Raw genomic sequence first — 25629 nt, forward strand, 5'->3', positions numbered from 1 at the left:
AGAAGGTGCGTGGATGGTCCTCCGAGCGATGGAGGCAGAGACGCTCCGCTGCAATCCAGATGAGGAGATGATATGGGGACCTGGAGGTGTTCTGGTCCCGATCGACTCCATCTGGCCCGGGGAGGTCCGCTCTCAGCCTGCTCGCACGCGTCAGCGAAGGCGGAAGTCGCACAAGACGGCTTCAGCTCGCGACAGAGACGCGCCACCCCCGCAATTCTTCCCTCCGGAACACAGCCAAGCAGCTCAGGATTCCCCCCCGCCGATGTTTGGTAATCCCATCACTCACTTTGCCAAACATTTCACTGAGTGGGCTGTCAGTCAGCTGGAGACCCGCGCGGATGACGTCATCCCGTCCACTGGTGATGACGTCATAGACGAAGACATTTTTTTCAATTCAGTCAATTCTTTCTGTCAGCCGCCTCCAAATGACTTTAATTCAACAATTAAATACTATCAGGACATTTTTGTTAATTATAAGTCTAGTCAGTACCAGTCACATTCTGGTTTTCAAGCCCCACCCCCTATGGCTCAAGCTCCGCCCACTCCTCTGTTTTCTCCCTCTTGGTCGTCCCTACAGTCAGCTATTGAAGAGCAGTATAGACATTTTGAACAATCAAAAGGGGAGGAACCTACCCCCCTCCTCACCTCCTCCCTCCCACCCCTAAAGACTGTTCCAGACTGTACAAGACGCGTCTGGGATCCGCTTCTTGAGGGGGGGGCTAGTACTGGGTGCCTTGCTAGTGGGCAGGCACAGCTGCGCCCAGCCAAGCCCAAAACTCCATGCCGGCCTCCGCCACCAGACATTCGGCATGCTAAGCCGCAACCCCCGGCCAGGCCACCTCCGCCAAAGTCACGCCCAGCACCTGCTCCAAGTCTGGTTCCCACACCAGCACCGACTCAAAGTCTGGTTTCCGCACCAGCACCTGGTTCCACGACAACGACAGCCCGGACGCCTGCCACTCTGACGCCACCATCAACCCTGGTGGTTCTGCAAACACCATCCTCTCCACCTCCTGCTCCATCGCTGCAAAGCACACGAGACCCCGCAGAGACCGACCAAGTAAAAAGGGCATTGCACCAACAGGCCAAACAACTTGGACAACAGGAGGAACAGTTTGGCGTTCTTGGGGCTTGCGTCAATGCCATGGCGGAACGCCAAGACGCCCGCCTTGATGTTTTGGAGAGACAGCTGGGCAGTATACTCTCCGCGCTGCAGGTGATGATTCCCCCTACGGCCAACCCAGCAGTCCAGCTGAGACATCCACCACCCGCAGATACTCCGTTGCCTGCTCCGCCTCTGGCTCCGCCCACGCCGACAGCGACGACGCCTTCTGTTTCCACGGCGACGACGCCTTCTGTTTCCACGGCGACGACGCTTCCTGTTTCCACGGCGATGACGACGCTTCCTGTTTCCACGGCGATGACGACGCTTCCTGTTTCCACGGCGACGACGACGCTTCCTGTTTCCACGGCGACGACGACGCCTCCTGCTTCCACGGCGACGACGACGCCTCCTGCTTCCACGGCGACGACGACGCCTCCTGCTTCCACGGCGACGACGACGCCTCCTGCTTCCACGGCGACGACGACGCCTCCTGTTTCCACGGCGATGACGACGCCTCCTGTTTCCACGGCGACGACGACGCCTCCTGTTTCCACGGCGACGACGACGCCTCCTGTTTCCACGGCGACGACGACGCCTCCTGTTTCCACGGCGACGACGACGCCTCCTGTTCCCACGGCGACGACGACGCCTCCTGTTTCCACGACGACGACGCCTCCTGTTTCCACGGCGACGACGACGCCTCCTGTTTCCACGGCGACGACGACGCTTCCTCCTGCTTCCACGGCGACGACGACGCTTCCTCCTGCTTCCACGGCGAGGTCTGCTCTCTCCTCGTCGTCTCAGCGACCTCTGGTGTTCTGGCGGCGCAAGCGGCGCTCTCGGAGGTTAGAGTATGGACGCCAGTGGCGCAAACAGCAGCGACACCCGAGACGTAGTCGCAGAACTCTCCGGCTGCTGAACTTCTGGCGCCACTCACGCCCACCTTCTCGGCAGCCACAAATGTGGCCTTTCCGTGGTCGCCCGCCTCGCCTCCGGCAGCGGCGTTCCATTCGCCGCCGCCACCTGACTCGTCCCCGGTGGATTCGGGGACATGTGACCTGGCGACCCTCCGCCAAATCCTCCCTCCACCCTCCCTGGACTCTTGAACTTTGTTATAGTTGGGGGGGGGTTTAGTTTTTCAAGGGGACATCTGGAATCTGTCCCTTAAGGGGGGGTACTGTTGTGATCCGCTGCCCGGATCATATTTGTTATTTACGTTTTCAAGATACTTGTGTTTTTGGTTAGTTTTGGACTCCTTGAGTACCTGTTTTGTACACCTGAGTTTGTTGCCATGGCTGCTTATTATTTTCACCTGCCGCGTTTGTTCCCGACACGCACCTGTTTGTCATCACTGACATTATTATTTAAGTCTGTCCTCCCTGTCAGTCGTTCTGGCTTCGTAGTTTGTTTTCGTGCAACAGTTGACGACTTTTGTTCCGGCTCTGTACCTGTTAGCTTCCATGCTAAATTCCTTTGTTTTTTTACCTTCTAGCTCCCATGCTAGCTCTTTTAGTTTTTGCCTTATGTGCTATGAGCACCCTTTTTCTTTGTTCCAGTATAATTTAGTCCGGTAAATAAATCATTTATTTTACCTTCACGCTGTGTCCGAAGTCCGTTGCATCCTGGGAGAACGAAACCCCGCATCACCATGCGCCCCGGTCGTCACAGTTTCATCCCTACAAGCCTGTTTCGCAGGTTTCCCTGCTCTTCAGGGGATTTTATTTAAATGAATAAATAAATAAGAATAAATAGAATAAATAAGTAAATAAATAATAATAAAATCCAATGAAGAGCAGGGAAACCTGCGAAACAGGCTTGTAGGGATTAAATAGCCTCTGTGTTTTTTCCTGACCTAACGTATATATATATATGTATATATGTATATATATATATATATATATATATATCCATCCATTTTCTACCGCTTATTCCCTTTGGGGTTATATATATATATATATATATATATATATATATATATATATATATATATATATATATATATACAGTATACTGTGTATATATATATATATATATATATATATATATATATATATATATATATATATATACATACATATATATATATATATATATATATATATATACACAGTATACTGTATATATATATATATATATATATATATATATATATATATATATATATATATATATATATATATATATATATATATATATATACAGTATGTATATATATGTGTATATATATCGGTACTTTTCTATCCAGCTGACCGTCGTATTTATGACACGCGCGCTGTCAAATTCATTCAGGCGCTGCTGCAAAGCATTAAAAAAAAACACGACTACCATCATATTTGTACATGTCGTATTTGCTGATGTTGCTCTATTGTTGTTGTTGTTGTTGTTTGCTGTTGTTGTTATTGTCTCTCTGTCTAATCCCCCTCTTGTCCCCACAATTTCCCCCTCTGTCTTCTTTTTCTTCTCTTTCTATCCCCTCCTGCTCCGGCCCGGCTGCACTAAATGATAATATAAATACATTTAATAAAGTCAAATACAAATAAGGCAACAAGAGAAGTATCCTACACTTCTCTTTTGTAAAGTAAATCTGAACAGCCGACATGGGCATCTACATCAACTATATGATTTGCCTGAGAAGCTGGACAGGACAAAAAAAACCCCAAAAAAACAAAAAAATACACGACTGAACAGCCAATCAAAGTCAAACTTTTAACGCCCCACTTCAGGTTACATAGTACAGAATCATAAATTTATGCGTTAATGGAATCGCGGACGGAATAATGTTCGCTAAAAACAGTATCTTAATGTGGAAAGAATTGGCGTAATTTGACTGAAATGCTGTCATTGAGATGAAAATGGAAGATCATGTTTACCTTACACTTGACAAACACCTCCATGGAGCTGGGCCAGCCAGTGGCCAACTCTACCTCAACATACCAAACTAACTCCAAAATGAGCCAAACATTTCCCAAATGACTTGTACGTGCTTTATTTTATTAGGAAGCATGTCAACTCAAATGTATTGGTAAAATGTTATTGTGTTTTTCTCATTTAAATTTAATTTTTTATTCATTTAGATTGGTAATAAAACATTCAACTAATACAAACTTTATTTGTTTTTTAGTACAGATGCTATAAGACTGGCCGGTTAAAAAGAATGTAAAAAAAAAATGGTGATATATATATATATATATATATATACATATATATATATGTATATATATATATATATATATATATATATATATATATATATATATATATATATATATAACTTTTTTTTTTACCATATCGCCAAGCTCTAAGATGTAATAATTAGCTTGAAATAATCACAAATAAAAACCAACACCACACAAAAGTTTATAAAACAACAATATTTCCTCAACAATATTTCCTCCTTACTGGGCCCTTAAAGTCCAGTGTCTAGTGATCCAGTAATCCATAGGCCAATATTAATCCACTCAAAAAAGTGAAACATTTAAGTTATATAATAATCCATAAAGAAGCCCAGAAGCAAGGTAGCATCCGCTGACAGGTTTCTAGTCACTGTTTGATGTTACTCCATAGCACCGCGTTTGTGTGGCATCAAAACACATCTCGATTACTGTGTTTGTGTGTCACAATTTTCTGAAGAATGTGCAATGGAAAGAAGGAAAAGGTTTTGTCAAAATTATTAATAGCTTGTAGAGAAAACAAGAGAACTGACAGTTTGAAAATAAAAAATAAATATGAAATAGTGGTGAAATTGAAATCAATAGCACTGTATATATATATATATATATATATATATATATATATATATATATATATATATATATATATATATATATATATATATATATATATATATATATATATATATATATACATGAAACAGGCCTGTAGAGATGAAATAGTCTTGTGATTTTTTTCCCACACATACATATATATATATATATACATATATATTAGAGATGTTCGATAATATCGGACTGCCGATATTATCGGCCGATAAATGCTTTGAAATGTAATATCGGAAATTATCGGTATCGGTTTCAAAATGATCGGAATCGGTTTCAAAAAGTAAAATTTATGACTTTTTAAAACGCCGCTGTGTGCACGGACGTAGGGAGATGTACAGAGCGCCAATAAACCTTAAAGGCACTGCCTTTGTGTGACGGCCCAGTCACATAATATCTCCGGTTTTTCACACACACAAGTGGATGCAAGGCATAGTTGGTCAATAGCCATACAGGTCACACTGAGGGTGGGCGTATAAACAACTTTAACACTGTTACAAATATGCGCCACACTGTGAACCCACACCAAACAAGAATGACAAACACATCCGCACCGTAACACAACATAAACACAACAGAACAAATACCCAGAACCCCTTGCAGCACTAACTGTCCCGGGACGCTACAATATACACCACCCGCTACCCCCTACCCCCCACCTCAATATATCGGAATATCGGATATCGGCAAAAAAGCCATTATCGGACATCTATAATATATACATATACATATACATATACATATATATATATATATATATATATATATATATATATATATATATATATATATATATATATATTAGGGCTGCAGCTAACGATTATTTTTCTATCGATTAATCTATAGATTATTTTTTCGATTAATCGGTTAATCTATAGATTATTTTTTCGATTAATCTATAGATTATTTTTCCTTTTACCGATTATTTTTTTTATTTAAAATGAAGAGGAAAAAAAAAAAAAGTAGGCCAGTTTTTTCAAAAGGCATGGCTTTTATTTACAAAAAAAAAAGTATGGCCACTCAGTCAACATTGACAACAACATGACAAAATATTCTGTAACAATGTAAACATTTAAAACTTTTAACATTTAACAAAATTAAAAGTAGCTTATTTGCTTTTTAATGTGCAAATATAAAAGTAAACATCAAGTGCAAATCTTAATATTCTGGAATAGTATAAGCATTTAAAAAGTAAAAGTATTGCTTATTTTGCTTTAAAATGTGCAAAAATAAAGATAAACATCCAATACAAAAAAGTGCAAAACGGAAATATTCTGTAACAAGTGTAAACATTTCAACAAAAGTAAAAGTATTGCTTATTTGCTAAAATGTGCAAAAATAAAGCTAAACATCCAATACAAAAAAGTGTACAGTGTAAACATTTCAACAAAAGTAAAAGTATTGCTTATTTTGCTTAATAACACAACAATGATAGTATGATTAAAGTGAAAGTTAATTGTTGGTTTGTACATAGTATATGTAACTGTTAATGTTGTAAAAGGTATTTGCACAACTAATTAACGTTAGCGTTTGTGACACGTCTTGTGCCGTGGGGTTCTTTCAGGACCGACAGACTGAACGCCAGACGGCTTTGCCAGGTTTACAATCTTTTAATTTTACACAAAGTCTTTTCTCTTCCAACTCTTTTCTCTTTCTTTCCTCGCTTTTCAGCTCCTCTTCCTCGCTCGCTCGTCGTCCCCTGTCTCTTGCGGCGTCGCTCCCGGCGCGCCCCGCCTCGCCGCTCGCTCGCCGCCGCCGCCTCTCCACAGCGTTAAAGAGGAGCGCGTCTTTGTAAACACTGAACAGGCACGCCAAACGCGCCTCTCAGAGCAAATGGTGCTTTAGTTTATGAATTTACAACGCAGATACAAATGACACATTCATGTTTTTGTGTAATAATGACAACGTATACGCACGCGGACGATTGACTTGTTGATGGTGATGGCAAGAACGCTGTTGGGGGTTTTCTTTTCAAATGTTCGTTCATAGCCGTTGTGCTGCTATGATAGGCCATTTCCGCTCGACACAGTGTGCATACAACAACATTATTAGGCCGTTTATTGAAATACTCCGACACTTTTGACGACTTTTGGCGTGCTTTTTTCCCCTCGCTCGCATCGTCTGCTTTGCGCTCCGCCATGACAGTAGTGTGACGTAAATATGCGACGCGCCGACGCACAAAAACGGCGTCGACGTATTTACGTAACCGATGACGTCGACTATGTCGACGCGTCGTTTCAGCCTTAATATATATATATATATATATATATATATATATATATATATATATATATATATATATATATATATATATATATATATATATATATATATATATATATATATATATATATCTAAATGTATATGTATATATACATGTCAAATATATTTATTTTGCACGAGTCAAGTCAAGTCAGTGTCGTCTACGTGTTCGAGCCAATGGCTTGACTGGGGGGGCGGGACTTAAGGGAGTCAGGACGAGCATGGGAAGTGACTTGTGTTTTGGAGTTGAAAGGTCGTTCGAATGGTGTCATTTAAGAGAGCGGGACACGGAGATTGAGCCCGTTGTACGAGAACGTTGCATTTTGTGAAATAAAGAAAGACAAACTGGGAATCTGTCTGAGCCTCCATACCTTGGGATGTTACAATATTAACGAATGGCACAGCACAAAGATGGTCCGTGGTGTTGACACTACGTATCTTATGGTTAATTGATGAAGAATCCATACTAGTAGAAACGCTATCGACGGCAAGAAGACTAAATCGTACTCCGGTTGAATAATTAAAAAAACGCCCCAGTGGAAGGACACCGCAGCACCTGCAGTGAGCAAACTCATCCAAAAGATGGTGCCACAGCACAAACAAGAAAACACCTTCCTCAGCGTATTTGTTTCTTAATTATTTTTTTTTACTCAAAATTTTTTCATGGCTGCAGGATGAAAAATAGCTGCAGGGTTCAAAGTGTAGAAAAAAAAGTAGCGGAAAGTAGTCTGGAATTTACAGTGTGTGTGTGTGTGTGTGTGTGTATATATATATATATATATATATATATATATATATATTTATATATATATATATATATATATATATATATATATATATATATATATATATATATATATATATATATATATATATATATATATATATATATATATATATATATATATATATATATATATATGTTGTGGTGAAGAAGGAGCTGAGCTGGAAGACCAAGCTCTCAATTTACCGGTCAATCTACGTTACCATTCTCACCTATGGTCACGAGTTTTGGGTTATGACCGAAAGGACAAGATCTCGGGTACAAGCGGTCGAAATGACTTTCCTCCACCGGGTGGCGGGGCTCTCCCTTAGAGATAGGGGGAGAAGCTCTGTCATCCGGGGGGAGCTCAAAGTAAAGCCACTGCTTCTCCTCTCTAGGGAGGTGTTTAAGGCACGTCCGACCGGTAGGAGGCCACGGGGAAGACCCAGGACACATTAGGAAGACTATGTCTCCCGGCTGGCCTGGGTACACCATAGCCTGTTAAAGGTCAGGGTAGTTCGAGTACCGTGAACATTTGCGTTTTGCATAGCAAGGATATTTTTTCCAAAATTTGTAACTCTGACAAGAGAAAAGGATCAAAAGCAAATGTCCCCTGGAGAGGATGTCAGTTGTCAGCAGGATACACAGTACAGTACATTCCAATTCGTCAGTTCAAAGAGTTCATTTGCAGAAAAAAGATATGTTTGTAAAACATATTCCTATATTGTTTTAATGTTCTCATTGTTCAAGCTAATATTGGTCTGAGTTGGATATCAACAATGAAAAACATTAAATAAAACAGATATCTGTATTGCCAACTACCATAGTTTTTTTGCAACAAGTTGTTAAAAGTCAAAACATAAACTGACAAACTGTTTTTATTTTGTGTATTTCAGAGAAGAGAAGCCTATCCAAGCGAGAACAGTAAACTTGGTTGGGCAGAAAAAACCTCAGCAGCAAAATGATGTCCGGTGAGTGCTAACAGTTCCCTGCATTTCTCAGGAGTTGAGACTCTGGAATTCTTATTGAAATAGTGAGTCACGATTGGGTCCTCTTATCTGTTAGTCATGCTAACTACCTAGCGGTCAGGAGCTGTCCGTCTGTTCTTTTTCTTAATGTTTATGTTTTGTTGTCAGATCCATTTTTACACCTTGGATGAGTCACCAGGACAATAACTGCTGCTGTATGAATTGCATGGCTATATAATCAACATTTGACTCTTTAGATGTACAGAACTATTTTATTCAAATGTGTTTGCATGATTATCATTTTGTGACATAATATATGTAGTTTTAGGTTCAAATACATAATATTACCATCAAATTTAGTTAAAGGAGTCAAACAATGGTCACTCCAAACATTGGAAAAGTCTGATAGAATTTTCTTTTTTTTTTTTTTATCAAATTTTTCACACTTTTGATTACCGTAAATTCCCGTCTACATGCCGCTACTTTTTTCCTATGCTTTGAACACTGCAGATTTAAAAAGGTGCGTCAAATTTATGGATTTTTCTTCGCTGACGGCCATAATGCAAATAGTTTTCAAAAAATACGCAAAGACACTGACAAGGTGTGTTATTGTTTGCACCGTGGTGCCATCTTTTGGACGAGTTTGCTCACTGCAGCTGTTGCAGTGCCCTTCTGTTTAGAGCTTTGAACCGGAAGTACAAGTGTTGTTCCACCTGCTAGCCGTTTGTGCATTTCTACTCGTATGGATGCTTCATTTATCACTCCAAGCAACGTTTGTAAGTTTTACAATACAACTTAAATCCTTTACACTTACCAAACCGTGTCATGTGTGATGTCTGTAGGAGTGTTTTCATGCATATTTGTACATGCTATCTTAATGTAATCAAGCGAGCGTCGTTAGCATTAGCTAATATGCTCACATGTTGACGAGTGTCTGTGTTGGTATTATTACCTTACATTGGATTTTTTATTTGTATTGTTTCAGTTTCACAAATTCCTAAGTAAATTCACCAAGCCATCACTTCGTAAAGTTATTGAGTCTGTTTAGCTGATTGGGTCTGTTTTGTTTGATCAGGCGTTTTGCTGCCGTGTTACAGGCACCGTTTGGAAATAATTAAGGTAAGGTACAATTACAATATATTTTTGTGTAAATAACTCATTTCGCAATGTATATATCTCCGGCTTATAGTCTAGGCCAGGGGTCGGCAACCTTTACCAGTCAAAGAGCCATTTTGACCAGTTTCACAAATTAAAGACAACAATGGGAGCCACAAAAATCTTTTGTAATTTACAATGAAATATCACTGCATACAAAGTTTTTTTTTTCTTTGTCCTATGTATAAACCAAGGGTCTCAGACACGCGGCCCACACCTTAATATGAAAATTGAATATTAGTGCGGCCCGCGAGTGTTATGTGAATGGCGCTTGACTGCATCATATTTGTCAACCCTTCCGATTTTTCTGGCAGACTACGAATTTCAGGGCAACTGTTCTCTCGAACGTGCCGGTACAGTATTTAGCGCCCACTACAACCAGCGTGCCGGTCCAGCCGCACGATGTATGGGGATTCTGCTTGCTCACGTAAGTGACAGCAAGGCATACTTGGTCAACAACCACACAGGTTACACTGATGGTGGCGGTATAAAAAACTTTAACACTCTTACTAATAATATTCCACACTGTGAACCCACACCAAACAAGAATGACAAACACATTTCGGGAGAACATCTGCACCGTAAGACAACATAAACACAACAGAACAAATACCCAGAATCCCATGCAGCCCTAACTCTTCCGGGCTACATTATACACCCCCGCTACCAAACCCCGCCCACCTCAACCGACGCACAGGGGGGGGGGGTTTGATGTGTGAGGGAGCAGGGTTGGGGTGGGGGCGGGGTTTGGTGGTAGCAGGGGTGTATAATGTAGCCCGGAAGAGTCAGGGCTGCATGGGATTCTGGGTATTTGTTCTGTTGTGTTTATGTTGTGTTAAGGTGCAGATGTTCTCCCGAAATGTGTTTGTCATTCTTGTTTGGTTTTGGTTCAAAGTGTGGCACATCATTAGTAAGAGTGTTAAAGTTGTTTTATATGGCCACCGTCAGTGTAACCTGTGTGACTGTTGACCAAGTATGCCTTGCTGTCACTTACGTGTGCAAGCAGAAGATGCATATAACAATAGGCTGGGCTGGCACGCTGTTTGTACATATTGAAGAGGGTGCTAAATGCAGTATCATAATGGCACACCCTTAATATTATTATAAGGGTGAAAATCGGAGAATATTAACCCTGGGAGATTCCTGCGAGAGGCACTGAAATCCGGAAGTCTCCCCGAAATCCGGAAGTCTCCCGGGAAAATCGGGGGGGGTCGGCAAGTATGCAGCTGAGCCGCATCAGAGTGATCAAAGAGCCGCATGCGGCTCCGGAGCCGCGGGTTGCCAACCCCTGGCCTAGGCTAATATATCGGAAAAAGTTAATTTTCTAAAATTTAGTGGCTGCGCTCTATAGTCTGGAAAATATGGTAATCGTGATCAATCATAGTACATCTCCCGATATTTTGTCACAAAGGCAATTATATTCTTAGAATGTTAAACGCAAACATTTTTGTCATGTTTTCATGGTTCCTTTTCATGTTTTATCTAAAGTCTAATAAAGGTGTATTTTGAAGTGAAATTTACCAACGAGCCCACCAGTCAGAGTCTTCTCACCCACCTTTGAACTGGTGTATGCATTGACCTGACCACTGATTGTATAGCAACTTTTACCCTTTCAGGTAATCATCCGCGGTTAGGGTAAAGGAATGTGTGCGGTCAAAATAAATTGCATGATTTATACATTAAAATAGTTTTTTTGGTGATTAAGCTTTTTAAAAAGGCTGGCAACGAGCATCTTGTAAAGGTCTATATCAGTCCCTCTGGGATTTGTCTGACTTAAAAAAAAAAAAAAACTTGGTCAAAAGTTGAAGCATATTTTTTTCTAAAACATTGCATGACATATAGCTTGTGAATTTACACATTTGTCAATAATGTTTTAAGTGTTCTTTCTAACTGTGACATTGTAATGTCTGGTCACATTAAGTAAGGGATCTGTTTTTAAGAGCCTTAATATTTTATTTAACAAACATTAATGTTGGGAGTTGTACCTTCATTTTTACCACCAGGGTGTATTTCCATCTAAGTGAGTCAGTTGGAAAGGCAGGCATTAGTTTGGGGCTTCAGTCAGATGGAAGCAAAAGAAGAAAACAGTACCTGTTATTCGATTTATCATTACACTGTCATTTACTATATCACACAGACTTACATTTCCCATTTGATGCCACTTTTATACATATGACTGCGGGGCAACATGTTATACAGCTGTAATTCCTTTTTGGGAAATGAGGGACGATGAAGATAATCATGTTGTCGACATGTCTATCAAACAAAAAAGTCAGGACAATCGGCGTTGTAGGGTTTTTGCAGGGAGACATTTGATCGGATAGAGCAGTTTTTCTCAATTAGTTAAGCGGCCCACCCAGAGGGCTGGGGGGAGGGGCGGTGCAATGTCAGGTGGGCGTGTGTGACCTCAGAGAACATGCTTTTTTGCAACAGAAAATGACAAAGCATATGTAGCGCTTGGCTTCACTGTGACTACAATGGGAGACAAGGAAAGACCTGTATGTTGTTTTCTTTGTTGTTAATATAGGACATATTATTTTATTTTTCTTAGTGGGGCGTAACAGAAAATAATTCAGAAGCACTGGGTTAAACACTGGGTTAAACAGTGAGTTAGACAGTTAACGCATGTTGTATATCGTTAGGATTTTGTCAATACCAATACCCATATTACGTACATTGGTGTAAATAAAGACCTGAAAATATGATAAAAGATACAGTCCTAGCAGGTATTGACATCAAAACAACTTTGAGAACTTGCTGAATTAGGTCCTGACGTTGAATGACTCAAACCTAACGTTGGAACAACATGCTTTTTGACAACATTTAATCAATGTTGGGTTCTGACGTTGATTTGACCATTGAATTTTGGTCATTTCCCAACCAACAACGTGGATCCAACGTTAGATACCAACGTTGTCTCAATTTACAAATACAACTATTTTGCAACGTTGTTTCAAAATCAGTTTTAAAGGACATGTATGCATTATCAACGTTGTATCAATGTCTTGTGCCTGCTGGGGTAGTGGAGGGAGTAATTTCCCTTCATTCCTGGGAGGATCTCTGCACCCTCCCCCCGTACTTCACATATGACGTATCAGGAAGACCACGACGAATGAGGTGAAGTGAATCCACTTCCTCCTGTAAATATTTTTATTGCTGCTTAGCTACAAATCTGAATGTCAAAATGATGACGATTGGTCAAAATAGGCAAGGATTGGACAAAGTTGCAAAGCTGCATGTAATTCGGATTGGGATTGCTTTGATTGCGGTGATTGCCCCATCGTATATAGTAGTACTGAAAGATCTGCTACATGATCTATCAGTGTTTCTCACAGGACTGCAATATATTTGTGGCAGTGGTTGGTTACAGAGGGGGGTGGTAACAATTTCATTTGCATAATTAGTCATGCTGCATTTGCAAATAGTGAGAAAAAACAAGTACGTTTGTAATTTAGGGCTGCGTAATATGGCTGAAAACTGTACCACGATATACGTTTTTTTATACTGGTTAACATTGATAATTATTGATATTTTGTTGTGACCTATAGAAATTATGGACCAGGAGAAACATTTATTAAATGTTAAAATTTTTATTTCAAATGTAACCTTCCTCCGATTATAATCCCCCTCACTTATCGAGGCAGAAAGGAAAGGGCCTTGCATGGCAGCTCTTGCCAGCAGTGTGTGAATGGGTGAATTTGGAAATAGTGTCAAAGCGCTTTGAGTACCTTGAAGGTAAAAAAGCACTATACAAGTACAAACCCCGTTTCCACATGAGTTGGGAAATTGTGTTAGATGTAAATATAAACGGAATACAATCATTTGCAAATCATTTTCAACCCATATTCAGTTGAATATGCTACAAAGACAACATATTTGATGTTCAAACTGATAAACTTTTTTTTTTTTGCAAATAATCATTAACTTTAGAATTTGATGCCAGCAACACGTGACAAAGAAGTTGGGAAAGGTGGCAATAAATACTGATAAAGTTGAGGAATGCTCATCAAACACTTATTTGGAACATCCCACAGGTGTGCAGGCTAATTGGGAACAGGTGGGTGCCATGATTGGGTATAAAAACAGCTTCCCAAAAAATGCTCAGTCTTTCACAAGAAAGGATGGGGCGAGGTACACCCCTTTGTCCACAACTGCGTGAGCAAATAGTCAAACAGTTTCAGAACAACGCTTCTCAAAGTGCAATTGCAAGACATTTAGGGATTTCAACATCTACGGTCCATAATATCATCAAAAGGTTCAGAGAATCTGGAGAAATCACTCCACGTAAGCGGATTGGCCGGAAACCAACATTGAATGACAGTGACCTTCGATCCCTCAGACGGCACTTTATCAAAAACCGACATCAATCTCTAAAGGTTATCACCACATAGGCTCAGGAACACTTCAGAAAGCCACTGTCACTAAATACAGTTGGTCGCTACATCCGTAAGTGCAAGTTAAAGCTCTACTATGCAAAGCGAAAGCCATTTATCAACAACATCCAGAAACGCCGCCGGCTTCTCTGGGCCCGAGATCATCTAAGATGGACTGATGCAAAATGGAAAAGTGTTCTGTGGTCTGACGAGTCCACATTTCAAATTGTTTTTGGAAATATTCGACATCGTGTCATCCGGACCAAAGGGGAAGCGAACCATCCAGACTGTTATCGGCGCAAAGTTCAAAAGCCAGCATCTGTGATGGTATGGGGGTGCATTAGTGCCCATGGCATGGGTAACTTACACATCTGTGAAGGCACCATTAATGCTGAAAGGTACATACAGGTTTTGGAACAACATATGCTGCCATCTTAGCGCCGTCTTTTTCATAGACGCCCCTGCTTATTTCAGCAAGACAATGCCAAGCCACATTCAGCACGTGTTACAACAGCGTGGCTTCGTAAAAAAAGAGTGCGGGTACTTTCCTGGCCCGTCTGCAGTCCAGACCTGTCTCCCATCGAAAATGTGTGGCGCATTATGAAGCGTAAAATACGACAGCGGAGACCCCGGACTGTTGAACGACTGAAGCTCTACATAAAACAAGAATGGGAAAGAATTCCACTTTCAAAGCTTCAACAATTAGTTTCCTCAGTTCCCAATCGTTTATTGAGTGTTGTTAAAAGAAAAGGTGATGTAACACAGTGGTGAACATGCCCTTTCCCAACTACTTTGGCACGTGTTGCAGCCATGAAATTCTAAGTTAATTATTATTTGCAAAAAAAAAAAAATAGTTTATGTGTTTGAACATCAAATATCTTGTCTTTGTAGTGCATTCAGTTGAATATGGGTTGAAAAGGATTTGCAAATCATTGTATTCCGTAAAATTTACATCTAACACAATTTCTCGACTCATATGGAAACGGGTTTGTATAACCCATTTACCATTTAATTTTGGCATTGCACACAGTTTGAACAGTAACACTGTTTGAATATAGGAAAACAAAACACTGTAGTTTAATCAAGTGATTCTTTGGTGTACCACAAGATGGAGCCCGCGTACCACTGGTGGCACACATACCACAGTTTGAGAATTCCTGCATTAGTTGCTCTTCCCTGCGGGTTTTTTCTTCTACAAACGTGAACTGACAGACTGTAACAGCTTAACACTTTTCATGTAATGTTCTATTTTAGCTGAGGCTTACACAATAAACATACTCTACTGTAAGAGTACTCTAAGAGTCTGTTTCTGAACTTCAAGGTACAATGTGAACTTACTATTGCAGTAAATAACTTTAACTTTTGTTTTGGATAGTCAATAAATCAATTAGTCAAACTAACTTTGCTGGCAATCGATAAATTGCCATGTCCATGTCTACTTGTTTTCTTCGTTTCTCAGTTTCAAACATGGTGTTAGAGGATTCCCTGTGCATCGTTCTGAAGCATGTGAGCGGGTTTATTCAATAGCAGACTTAAATGAACGGAGTGAACCCTCTTGGCAGCCACCCACTTTGTCTCAGTGGGCGGACGCGGGACTGCTTGTTTATACACACAGTATGCACACAGACAGAACCTCGCTGGTCGCGTCTTTTGTGTCACATATATTATCCTGAAAAATGAATTAGCGGCCTAGGCTTAGCTTTGAGTAGTAAAAAAACACAGATTATTGTGGTTAGCAGCAGTTTTATCAGATTTTCAACATTTGATTATTTTATATGTGATAAAAAAGATGGCAATGCACGTTCTCACAAATAAAGTCCATGTTTCAGAGGTCACGCTAACATTAATTATCACCCTCAAAGTTACTGTATTAACAGTAGTCCTTCTAAAACATGGACACTCGCTTTTGGAAATATTCTTATGACAAGAAGACTTAAAATAATTGTTTACTATGCTTAACATGTTTCTAGTTGTTAATTATCACACTTTTATGACTTATAAATGGCCTTTAAATTGGAATGTAAAAACGGTCAAATCCTACCAAATGTCTTAAATTACCATTGACCCGCCTGCCTCCTATATCTTACATCAGGGGTGCTCACACTTTTTCTGCAGGCGAGCTACTTTTCAATTGATCAAGTCGTGGGGATCTACCTCATTCATATATATAATTTATATTTACTTATTTATGAAATATATGTTTTTGTTAATAAGTTAAAGGTGTTTAATGATAATGCAAGCATGTTTAACACATATAGTTAATATTTTTAATAAATTAAAGGTGTTTAATGATAATGCAATCATATTTAACACATAGTTAATATTGTTAATAAATTAAAGGTGTTTAATGATAATACAAGAATGTTTAATACATATAGTTAATATTGTTAATAAATTAAAGGTGTTTAATGATAATACAAGTATGTTTAATACATATAGTTAATATTGTTAACAAGTTAAAGGTGTTTAAAGATAATGCAAGCATGTTTAATACATATAATTAATATTGTTAACAAGTTAAAGGTGTTTAATGATAATACAATCATGTTTAATACATATAGTTAATATTGTTAATAAATTAAAGGTGTTTAATGATAATACAAGAATGTTTAATACATATAGTTAATATTGTTAATAAATTAAAGGTGTTTAATGATAATACAAGTATGTTTAATACATATAGTTAATATTGTTAACAAGTTAAAGGTGTTTAAAGATAATGCAAGCATGTTTAATACATATAATTAATATTGTTAACAAGTTAAAGGTGTTTAATGATAATACAAGCATGTTTAACACATATAGTTAATATTGTTAACAAGTTAAAGGTGTTTAATGATAATACAAGCATGTTTAATACATATAGTTAATATTATTAATAAGTTAAAGGTGTTTAAAGATAATACAAGCATGTTTAACACATATAGTTAATATTGTTAACAAGTTAAAGGTGTTTAATGATAATACAAGCATGTTTAACACATATAGTTAATATTGTTAACAAGTTAAAGGTGTTTAATGATAATACAAGCATGTTTAATACATATAGTTAATATTATTAATAAGTTAAAGGTGTTTAAAGATAATACAAGCATGTTTAACACATATAGTTAATATTGTTAACAAGTTAAAGGTGTTTAATGATAATACAAGCATGTTTAACACATATAGTTAATATTGTTAACAAGTTAAAGGTGTTTAAAGATAATGCAGGCATGTTTAACACATATAGTTAATATTGTTAACAAGTTAAGGTGTTTAAAGATAATACAGGCATGTTTAACACATATAGATTCCTTTCTTTCATGAAGACAAGAATATAAGTTGGTGTATTACCTGATTCTGATGACTTGCATTGATAGGAATCAGACAGTGGTGCTAAAAACGTCCGCATTTTCGAATGGAGGAGAAAAAAGTCCTCCTTTCTGTCCAATACCACATGAAAGTGGTTGGTTTTTGGCATCTTATTTGTCCAGCTTCCGTACTCCTTTGTATACACTTTACAAGAAATACATTGTCGGCAAACTCCGTAGCTTGCTAGCTTGTGCACGCCAGCTTTCTGAGACTCGTTTTGTTAGTGCAACTGTGCAACTGTGCAGTCGGTCTTTGGAGTTTTGACGACAGGTACGGCGCCAGAGTCTGTTGAAATAAAGTGTTTCTCGCCTTCCAGTCGGTAATTTTAATGAGTTGGCAGCAGCCAGCGTAATCTCAGAAGACCTTCGGGTGCCGTGAATGTCAATCAAGTGACGAAAGTGACGTCATAGTGAAGATTTATGATCGCTCATTTTTAGGACTATTTTTTTAATGCCTGGCTGGTGATCGACTGACACACCCTCCGAGATCGACCGGTAGCTCACGATCGACGTAATGAGCACCCCTGTCTTACATGAAGGGATCACCTTGTCATAGTATCTTGTATAAACCTTGTGATATTGCATGTTTTGTTTTTCTGTTTTTGACACAAGTCCAGGCAGTGTCTAATTCACTGTATATTGGTTATATAAGTATCCATGTCTCAAAGGTCCCCCTATAAACATGACTTTAAATATTTAAATGTGTTAAAACCTTTTGTGAGAAACAGGCTTATGCCGTTTCAAATGATATAAGAATCATATTTACAAAACGCAAATTTGGCATCATTTTAATTTTAACAAACCACAACTGCCGTTTAGAACTGTCATGGACAAATTTACGCTTCACAATGATTTCTAATGTTTAAGTCCTCTCTCCGTTCCCATCCTCTGACTCAACTGTGTACATTTGTCTATAATCCATTTTTTACGTACTGTAGAATGGCTTCTGTAAAGAAAATGCTTATGTAGCAACTGCAAAGATGTTTACACTTCAAATCACTAAATGTGGAAAGTAAATGTCCCCTGGTAGAAGGGTACCATGGCAATGGCCCAGCACCCCACTAGTAAGCTCTGTGAGCCCTGAGATTGGCAAGCAGTCATTTCCTGGGTTCCTCTAGGGATTGACTGTTATCCTGGCCTTCCCATGTGCCTCTGCCTGAGCAGAGACTAGGAATATGTTTAACTCAATCTCTGTTCCACATCTATATGTCTAGGAGAGACCTGTCTTTAGTTTAACCTATCATGGCCTCCCGATCTTGCCAGTCTATTGATGAGCAAGCCCATCAGTGTTCTTTTGGGGAAAGCAGACATTAAGGATGGGGTTTGGAGATGATGAAAGTGAGATGCAACTGCGATTTGTCTGGTAACAAGTAGTACCTCAACTTACGATCTTAATTGATTCTATGACTGAGCTCGTAACCAAACACTCCATGTCGCCCATTAGAATGAACTGAAATCTATTTAAAGGGACCCTATTATGCAAAACCAATTTTTCTTATCTATTGGTACCTGCTGTTGTGTATTTGGGATCTGCATAAGTCCCAAAAATTTGTGCAGATATTTATATAAACATTATTGCTTTCCTTCCTACTTCCGCCAAACGACCATCTTGTTGTGGGGCAGACTGGGTCATTAATGGACACACCCTCGGCTGTTGCCATTCTAATACAAAGTAGGGTAGAGTTCAAACGTATATCTTTCAGTAAAATTGCTATGGAAGTGCTAAAAACTACAAGAAAGTGGGTGGGGAGAAGATGTAGTCGAAGTGGAGGCACGTAAATAAGATCCACCCACAAAATGGCACATTCTGAATAGACGGCCAGAAAGCTGCTTGAAAGCGGTTTGTTAAACATAATTTATGCAATATTTTGACAAAAGAACCACCATTGCATGTTATGTAGACCACAAGGAAGAGTTTTAAAGACAGAACAAAAAAATCATAATATGACTCCTTTAATCAGTGCTAAGCTCCCCCAAAACACCTCAATGTAATATGATTGTTTCGATATTTTTGTCGATAAATGTCCGCCGTTTAGAAATGATTTTAACGGCTTTGCCGGCACAAAAGCTGGCTCCTCCTGCTTCAGTATTGTGCCGAGCTGACTTGCATTACTACGTTCAAACGGCCTCGCGACGTCAGCCACACGTGGGGTTCTACGATATATACCGGTACTAATAAAGTACTGCGTTACTAATGAACTTAAAACGTAACACATAAGGTGGCAAAAAACATTTCAATAATGAATAAAGCAAAATACGTCCTTGGCCAAAAATCACTTCATATTCTCTACTGCTCGCTAGTATTACCATATCTGAGTTATTGTGCATAAATATGGGGAAATAACTACAAATGTGCGCTACATTTGCTAACCGTGTTACAAAAAAGATCAGTTAGAATAATACATAATGTTGGATATAGAGAACATACAAACCCTTTATTTATTGAGTCAAAAATATTAAAGTTTGGTGATTTGGTAAAATTGCAAACAGCTAAAATTATGTACAAAGCAAACTATAACCTGCTACCAAATAATGTACAACAATTCTTTTCAACTAAAGAGGAGAAATATAACCTTAGAGGAAAAAATAATTTAAAACATTTATATGCACGTACAACACTTAGAACTTTTAGCATATCAGTATGTGGAATTGAATTATGGAATGGATTAAGTAAAGAAGTTAAAAATTGTACTAATATGATCCAGTTCAAGAGGTTGTTCAAAATAATAGTGCTTACAAAGTACAAAGAAGAAGAATTATGAGAAATATTTCCAACCTTATTGGAAATAAGATATTCTTCATCTCAGTATGTTAATAATGACTGAATTAATTAATTAAATATTACAAAACTGATGTTATTTTATTATATAAAAAGGTCAGTAAATGATTCTATATATTTGTAAGCGCTCTGAAGTGGCAAAGGGGTAGGATTAAATAAGCTTTGCTTCTTCCTACTCCTTTTCGGACATGATGTAAAATGAAATGATATGACATTGTGCGATGTATTATGCTGTAAGTGTGTTCATGTTCGAAATAAACTAAAGAAAGAAAGAAAGAAAGAAAACAGTACAATACTACCTCTGAAAAATACTGGTCCTTTTTTTTTTTGCTACGGACATTACGGTGCGCAGTCGTCATGTCGTGTCATTGCTGATAATATGATCACAGGTGCATGTTAGGAAATGCACACGCACGGAGTACGTACAAGCAGACAGCGTGAAGACGGAACAGGCAGAATGGATGCATTTTGGCTTAAAATTAAAGTTAAAGCTATAAACACTGAAGCGCCGCCCTGCAAGAGATATTTTAAAACGTTGCGAGCTAGATAGTGGCTAATGTCTACGCAGTGTTTTAGCTACTTCTAAATAACTAATCCTCGCCTCCATGGCGACAAATAAACTGGGTTTCTTACAAATATTATCCCTGCAGGACGAGGAATAACTAAACATGCTTCACTACACATCGTAGGAGGATACAATAGCTAACCGCTAACAGCAAGTTAGCTCTCCTGAATGTAAACAAATGCCATGGGACATCAACTGCAACAACACAAAGTACAAGAGCCGTATCTAGTTGATATACTACAATGATTATATCTATATTTTTTATCATCACAAAATATTTTGCCATTTTTTATTAGTTATCAATCCAGGAAATACGTCCCTGGACACAGGAGGACTTTAATAATGACCAATGTATGACCTTGTAATTCGATTGTGGATTGATACTACAATTTGTAGTATCACCCAAAACTTATGTAAAGTTTCCAAACAAAAGAATAAATGCTTATTACAGTAAGAAGGGGTTTCTTATGGCCTCATTCGTTCGTTCTTACTCAGTGGCCTAGTGGTTAGAGTGTCCGCCCTGAGATCGGTAGGTTGTGAGTTCAAACCCCGGCCGAGTCATACCAAAGACTATAAAATGGGACCCATTACCTCCCTGCTTGGCACTCAGCATCAAGGGTTGGAATTGGGGGTTAAATCATCAAAATGATTCCTGGGCGCGGCCACTGCTGCTGCCTACTGCTCCCCTCACCTCCCAGGGGGTGAGCAAGGGGATGGGTCAAATGCAGAGGACAAATTTCACCACACCTTGTGTGTGTGTGACAATCATTGGTACTTTAATCTTTAATGAAACGTGACAAACTGTGGGTGTGCATTGTCCACGTGAGCCTCCAGGCAACAGCAAAGTGTTCCATATCTTAAAATGTGTTTTGTGGCAATTACAACTTCGACTACAGCGTCAGTTGCTATGTAGAGTGGTGCTTTCTATCATTTTAAGCAGACTGCATTGCAAAATGATTAACCTCACCGTTTTCTCTCATGTGAGATCCACCCAGGAATGGGGGAATATGAATTGCTATCCCTATTGTTTATTGAACAGCAGCGTAGATAGCACATGTTAAAACAGAAAGTAAGCATGTTTAAAGGGGAACTGCACTTTTTTATTATTTTGGCCATCGTTTACAATCATTATGAGTGACAAGATCATACATGTATTTTTTTATTGCGATTTTAAAGATAATAAAATCGCTTGAAAGATGTGGCTAATGGCAGTCATCGTTGTAGCCTTCAAAGCCCTCTAAAACAACTTCAAAACTGTCCAGCAACGTTTTATATCCACACTGCAAGTCTGTATATAATGTAGTAACAGACACTTTCATACCAATATGTAATATGTTCAATATTTTCCGTATTTTGATAATTTTAATCATTTCTTCCACGCATTGATTTATTTTTCCATAGCAGCACACTTCCGACTTCTGGCATTAATGTGTATTCATACTTCCGGAATCAAACAGGAGTGTGTTTTCAAATCATGACATACTTGGTAACAAACAACAAAGATGACTATTTTTGGACAAATGAGGATTCACAACCTTGTACTTTTGAAGCTTTTGGACAAATAAGGATTTCCAACCTTGTACTTTTGAAGCTAACTATACTGTTGCTTATAGAAACTAGCACAAAGGAAGAGTGAGACGTTGGAGCAGACAAAAGCCGGGAGAGTGAGATGAAAGCAGTTTTGATGCCATAAATGTAGAACTTGGAGACAAGCTATTTCAACATAAATCGATTGCTTACCCAAAATCAACACAAAACGTCGCCGACCAGCTGGACCAGACGAACAACTGTCCATCAAGTGAGTAATTTTAATATCGATCATGATACACGCAGCATGCCATGTGTGTTAGTACAACTACAATGCATGCACTGTCTGGCTAGCTCATCTGTGTACAAACACAACACGAAAAGTGGGCTAATACTTTACAGATACTGTAATATGATTGTTAATGTTTTTCAGTCAGTACAGCTTGGCGTCATATCGCATTGTTATGCATTAAAAACTCAGACGTGTTTTGTTGTACTTGTGCAATGACAATAAAGACCTACCTACCTACCTACCTTTCATGTTGACGTAGAAGCTAGCTTATCTTTTACGGGTAATACCGTATTACTACGCTAAAAAAAGATTTCCTCAGTGTTCGCTTTTACAATAACAATGTCGCTACAGCTTGGTTGTCTATGAGTGTTCTCATTCATCCAAGTAATTGTCTTTGCAAGGCATTCAATCGATTGCAACTGGACTGTTTGGTTTGTCTTTGACTGTTTGTGAAAAGTGCTTCCAGTTCCATAAATAGCAAGAACAGAGTGGATGAGGAGGAAAAAGAAAAAAGGTGGCAGATGCAAAACTATTGTCATTCCATATGTATCAGGTCTATCTGAGAAATTCAGAAGAATTTTTAACTAACACAACATCCCAGTACACTTCATACCAGGCAACACCCTGAGACACAGACTAGTGCATCCTAAAGACCAGACACCCCACATCCACAAAAACAATCTGGTGTATGCTAGCCAGTGTAATGATGAATGCACTGATTCATATATTGGGGAAACAAAACAACTACCAGCGGACGCATGGCACAGCATAAAACCATCTTTGCCCAGGCACTTCAGGCCAAGACTCAGCTGTCTACCTGCACCTCAGGGAAAAACAGCACTCCTTTGAGAACAAAAATGTACAAATGCTGGACAGGGAGGACGGATGGTACGGAAGAGGAGTGAGGTAAGACATCTATGTCAAGGTTGAAAAACCATCCCTGAACAGAGGTGGTGGTCTGCAACAACACCTGTCTCCCAAATGCAACACCGTCCTTTCAACCAGAATGCCATTTGTGCCATTTGTTTACAACTGAATGGAATGCTTACACGGGGGATTCCGACTATTTTGGACTGATAGTAGTAGATCCATAGTGATCGTTCTGCCACACAATACCTCAATGCTAACGAGGGGAAATTACACTTCAACGACTGTCGTTGGCTTTGACAGTTAGGATTGCTCGTTTGCTCGATATGGCGAAACCATCTTGCCCAGGCACACCCTCCTGGTTTTGGAGTATAAATATTTAGGGTTTTGGCACCAGCTGCTGGACTAGATCTGACCAATCTAAGTCTATGAGCACGAACTGATGAAGCTTACTCGGATGAGCGGCGAAACATCTTCTAAGACAAACCCAACAGTCCAGTTGCGATCGTTTGAAGTTAAGTTAAAAGTTAAAGTACCAATGATTGTCACACACACACTAGGTGTGGCGAAATTATTCTCTGCATTTGACCCGACACCCTACAGCTTGGTTATTATACGGGTTACAGACTGCAATTAGAGTATTGTTGATGGTTTTTGAATGCATTTTTAAAGTGATTTAGAGGTAGAATTGATTGCCCCCATTAGGTGCATTGCTAGCCACCTAAAACGAGCCGATTTATATGTTAGAAAGCGAAAAAAAAAACATAACTTGTTTTCTTGTCTCTCATAAGGATTGTAAACGATAAGCAAAATTCCAAAAAAAGTGCATTTCCTACCGTTTGTCCCTCTTAATTTTGACGAAATAGTACAATGGGAAATTACACATTATATTACTGCATACGTCAGCAGCCAAAGTAGGAAGTCAATTGTAAACTGACGTTAATTATATTTACATAGCGCTTTGCGCTAAAGACTCAAAGCGCTTTACATAGTGAAACTCGTCTTAAACTACATTTAAACCAGTGTGGGTGTCACTGGGAGCAGGTGGGTAAAGTGTCTTGCCCAAGGACACAACGGCAGTGACAAGGATGGCAGAAGCGGAGATCAAACCTGGAGCCTTGGTTTGCTTACTTGCTCCTGAAAGAGAAGTTGTCTAGTATGTTTACTATGTTACTTATTTCCAAAATAGTTATTTCATTGCAATAAGAAACATATGTTTACTGCAGTGCTTCTCAATAATTTCAGTTTTTCCCCACTTGCAATATTACACTGTAAAAAAAGAATTACATTGAACGATAAAAAAACGGCTGCTCAGTCACCACAATTCTACTGTATAAATAATAAATACTAAGCAAGAGTCCTAGTTGTCAAAGACATCAAGGATCTGAACGAATATCAGAACTCCCACCAACTACAACAACAACAGCGATAATGGAGTCTGACGGAAAAAAAACATTGACATTCGACTACAAAATTACAACACTCCAAGGGATTACCGAACAAGAAGAGCTTTACTCAGGTGCACATTAATCTACACTTAAAGACATTCATAGAGCAACACAAATGGTTGGTGAACAGGAACATATGGAACTGAAAACCTTCAGCAGCGTAGATCACAATAGTCCGGAATTAGAATTAAATAAGGATATAGATCTAGTTACAAATGTTTTCTTTCACACCAGGAATAATATAACATAAACATTGAAATAACCAAACAAACTGTCGATTATTCATTTAAACAGCAGAAGTTTGTATGCAAACTACAAAAACGTGAAGCATTTTTTGGAACAATTCAATGAACCCTTCAAAGTTATCGCTATCTCAGAAACATGGATGGATCTTGA

General features: G+C 39.0%; 1 protein-coding gene across 12 annotated transcripts in view; it reads left to right on the top strand.

Moving 5' to 3' along the window:
- rims1a (regulating synaptic membrane exocytosis 1a) overlaps nucleotides 1-25629 on the top strand; it is a 255428-nt gene that overhangs the window by 7434 nt on the left and 222365 nt on the right. For all 12 annotated transcript variants that reach the window (XM_072916356.1, XM_072916363.1, XM_072916368.1 and 9 more), the window contains exon 2: nucleotides 8803-8877. In XM_072916356.1, coding sequence (XP_072772457.1) covers nucleotides 8803-8877 — 75 coding nt within the window. The remainder of the gene's footprint in view (nucleotides 1-8802; nucleotides 8878-25629) is intronic.

Source organism: Nerophis lumbriciformis, linkage group LG02 (assembly GCF_033978685.3).
Source record: "Nerophis lumbriciformis linkage group LG02, RoL_Nlum_v2.1, whole genome shotgun sequence".
Lineage (NCBI taxonomy): Eukaryota > Metazoa > Chordata > Actinopteri > Syngnathiformes > Syngnathidae > Nerophis > Nerophis lumbriciformis.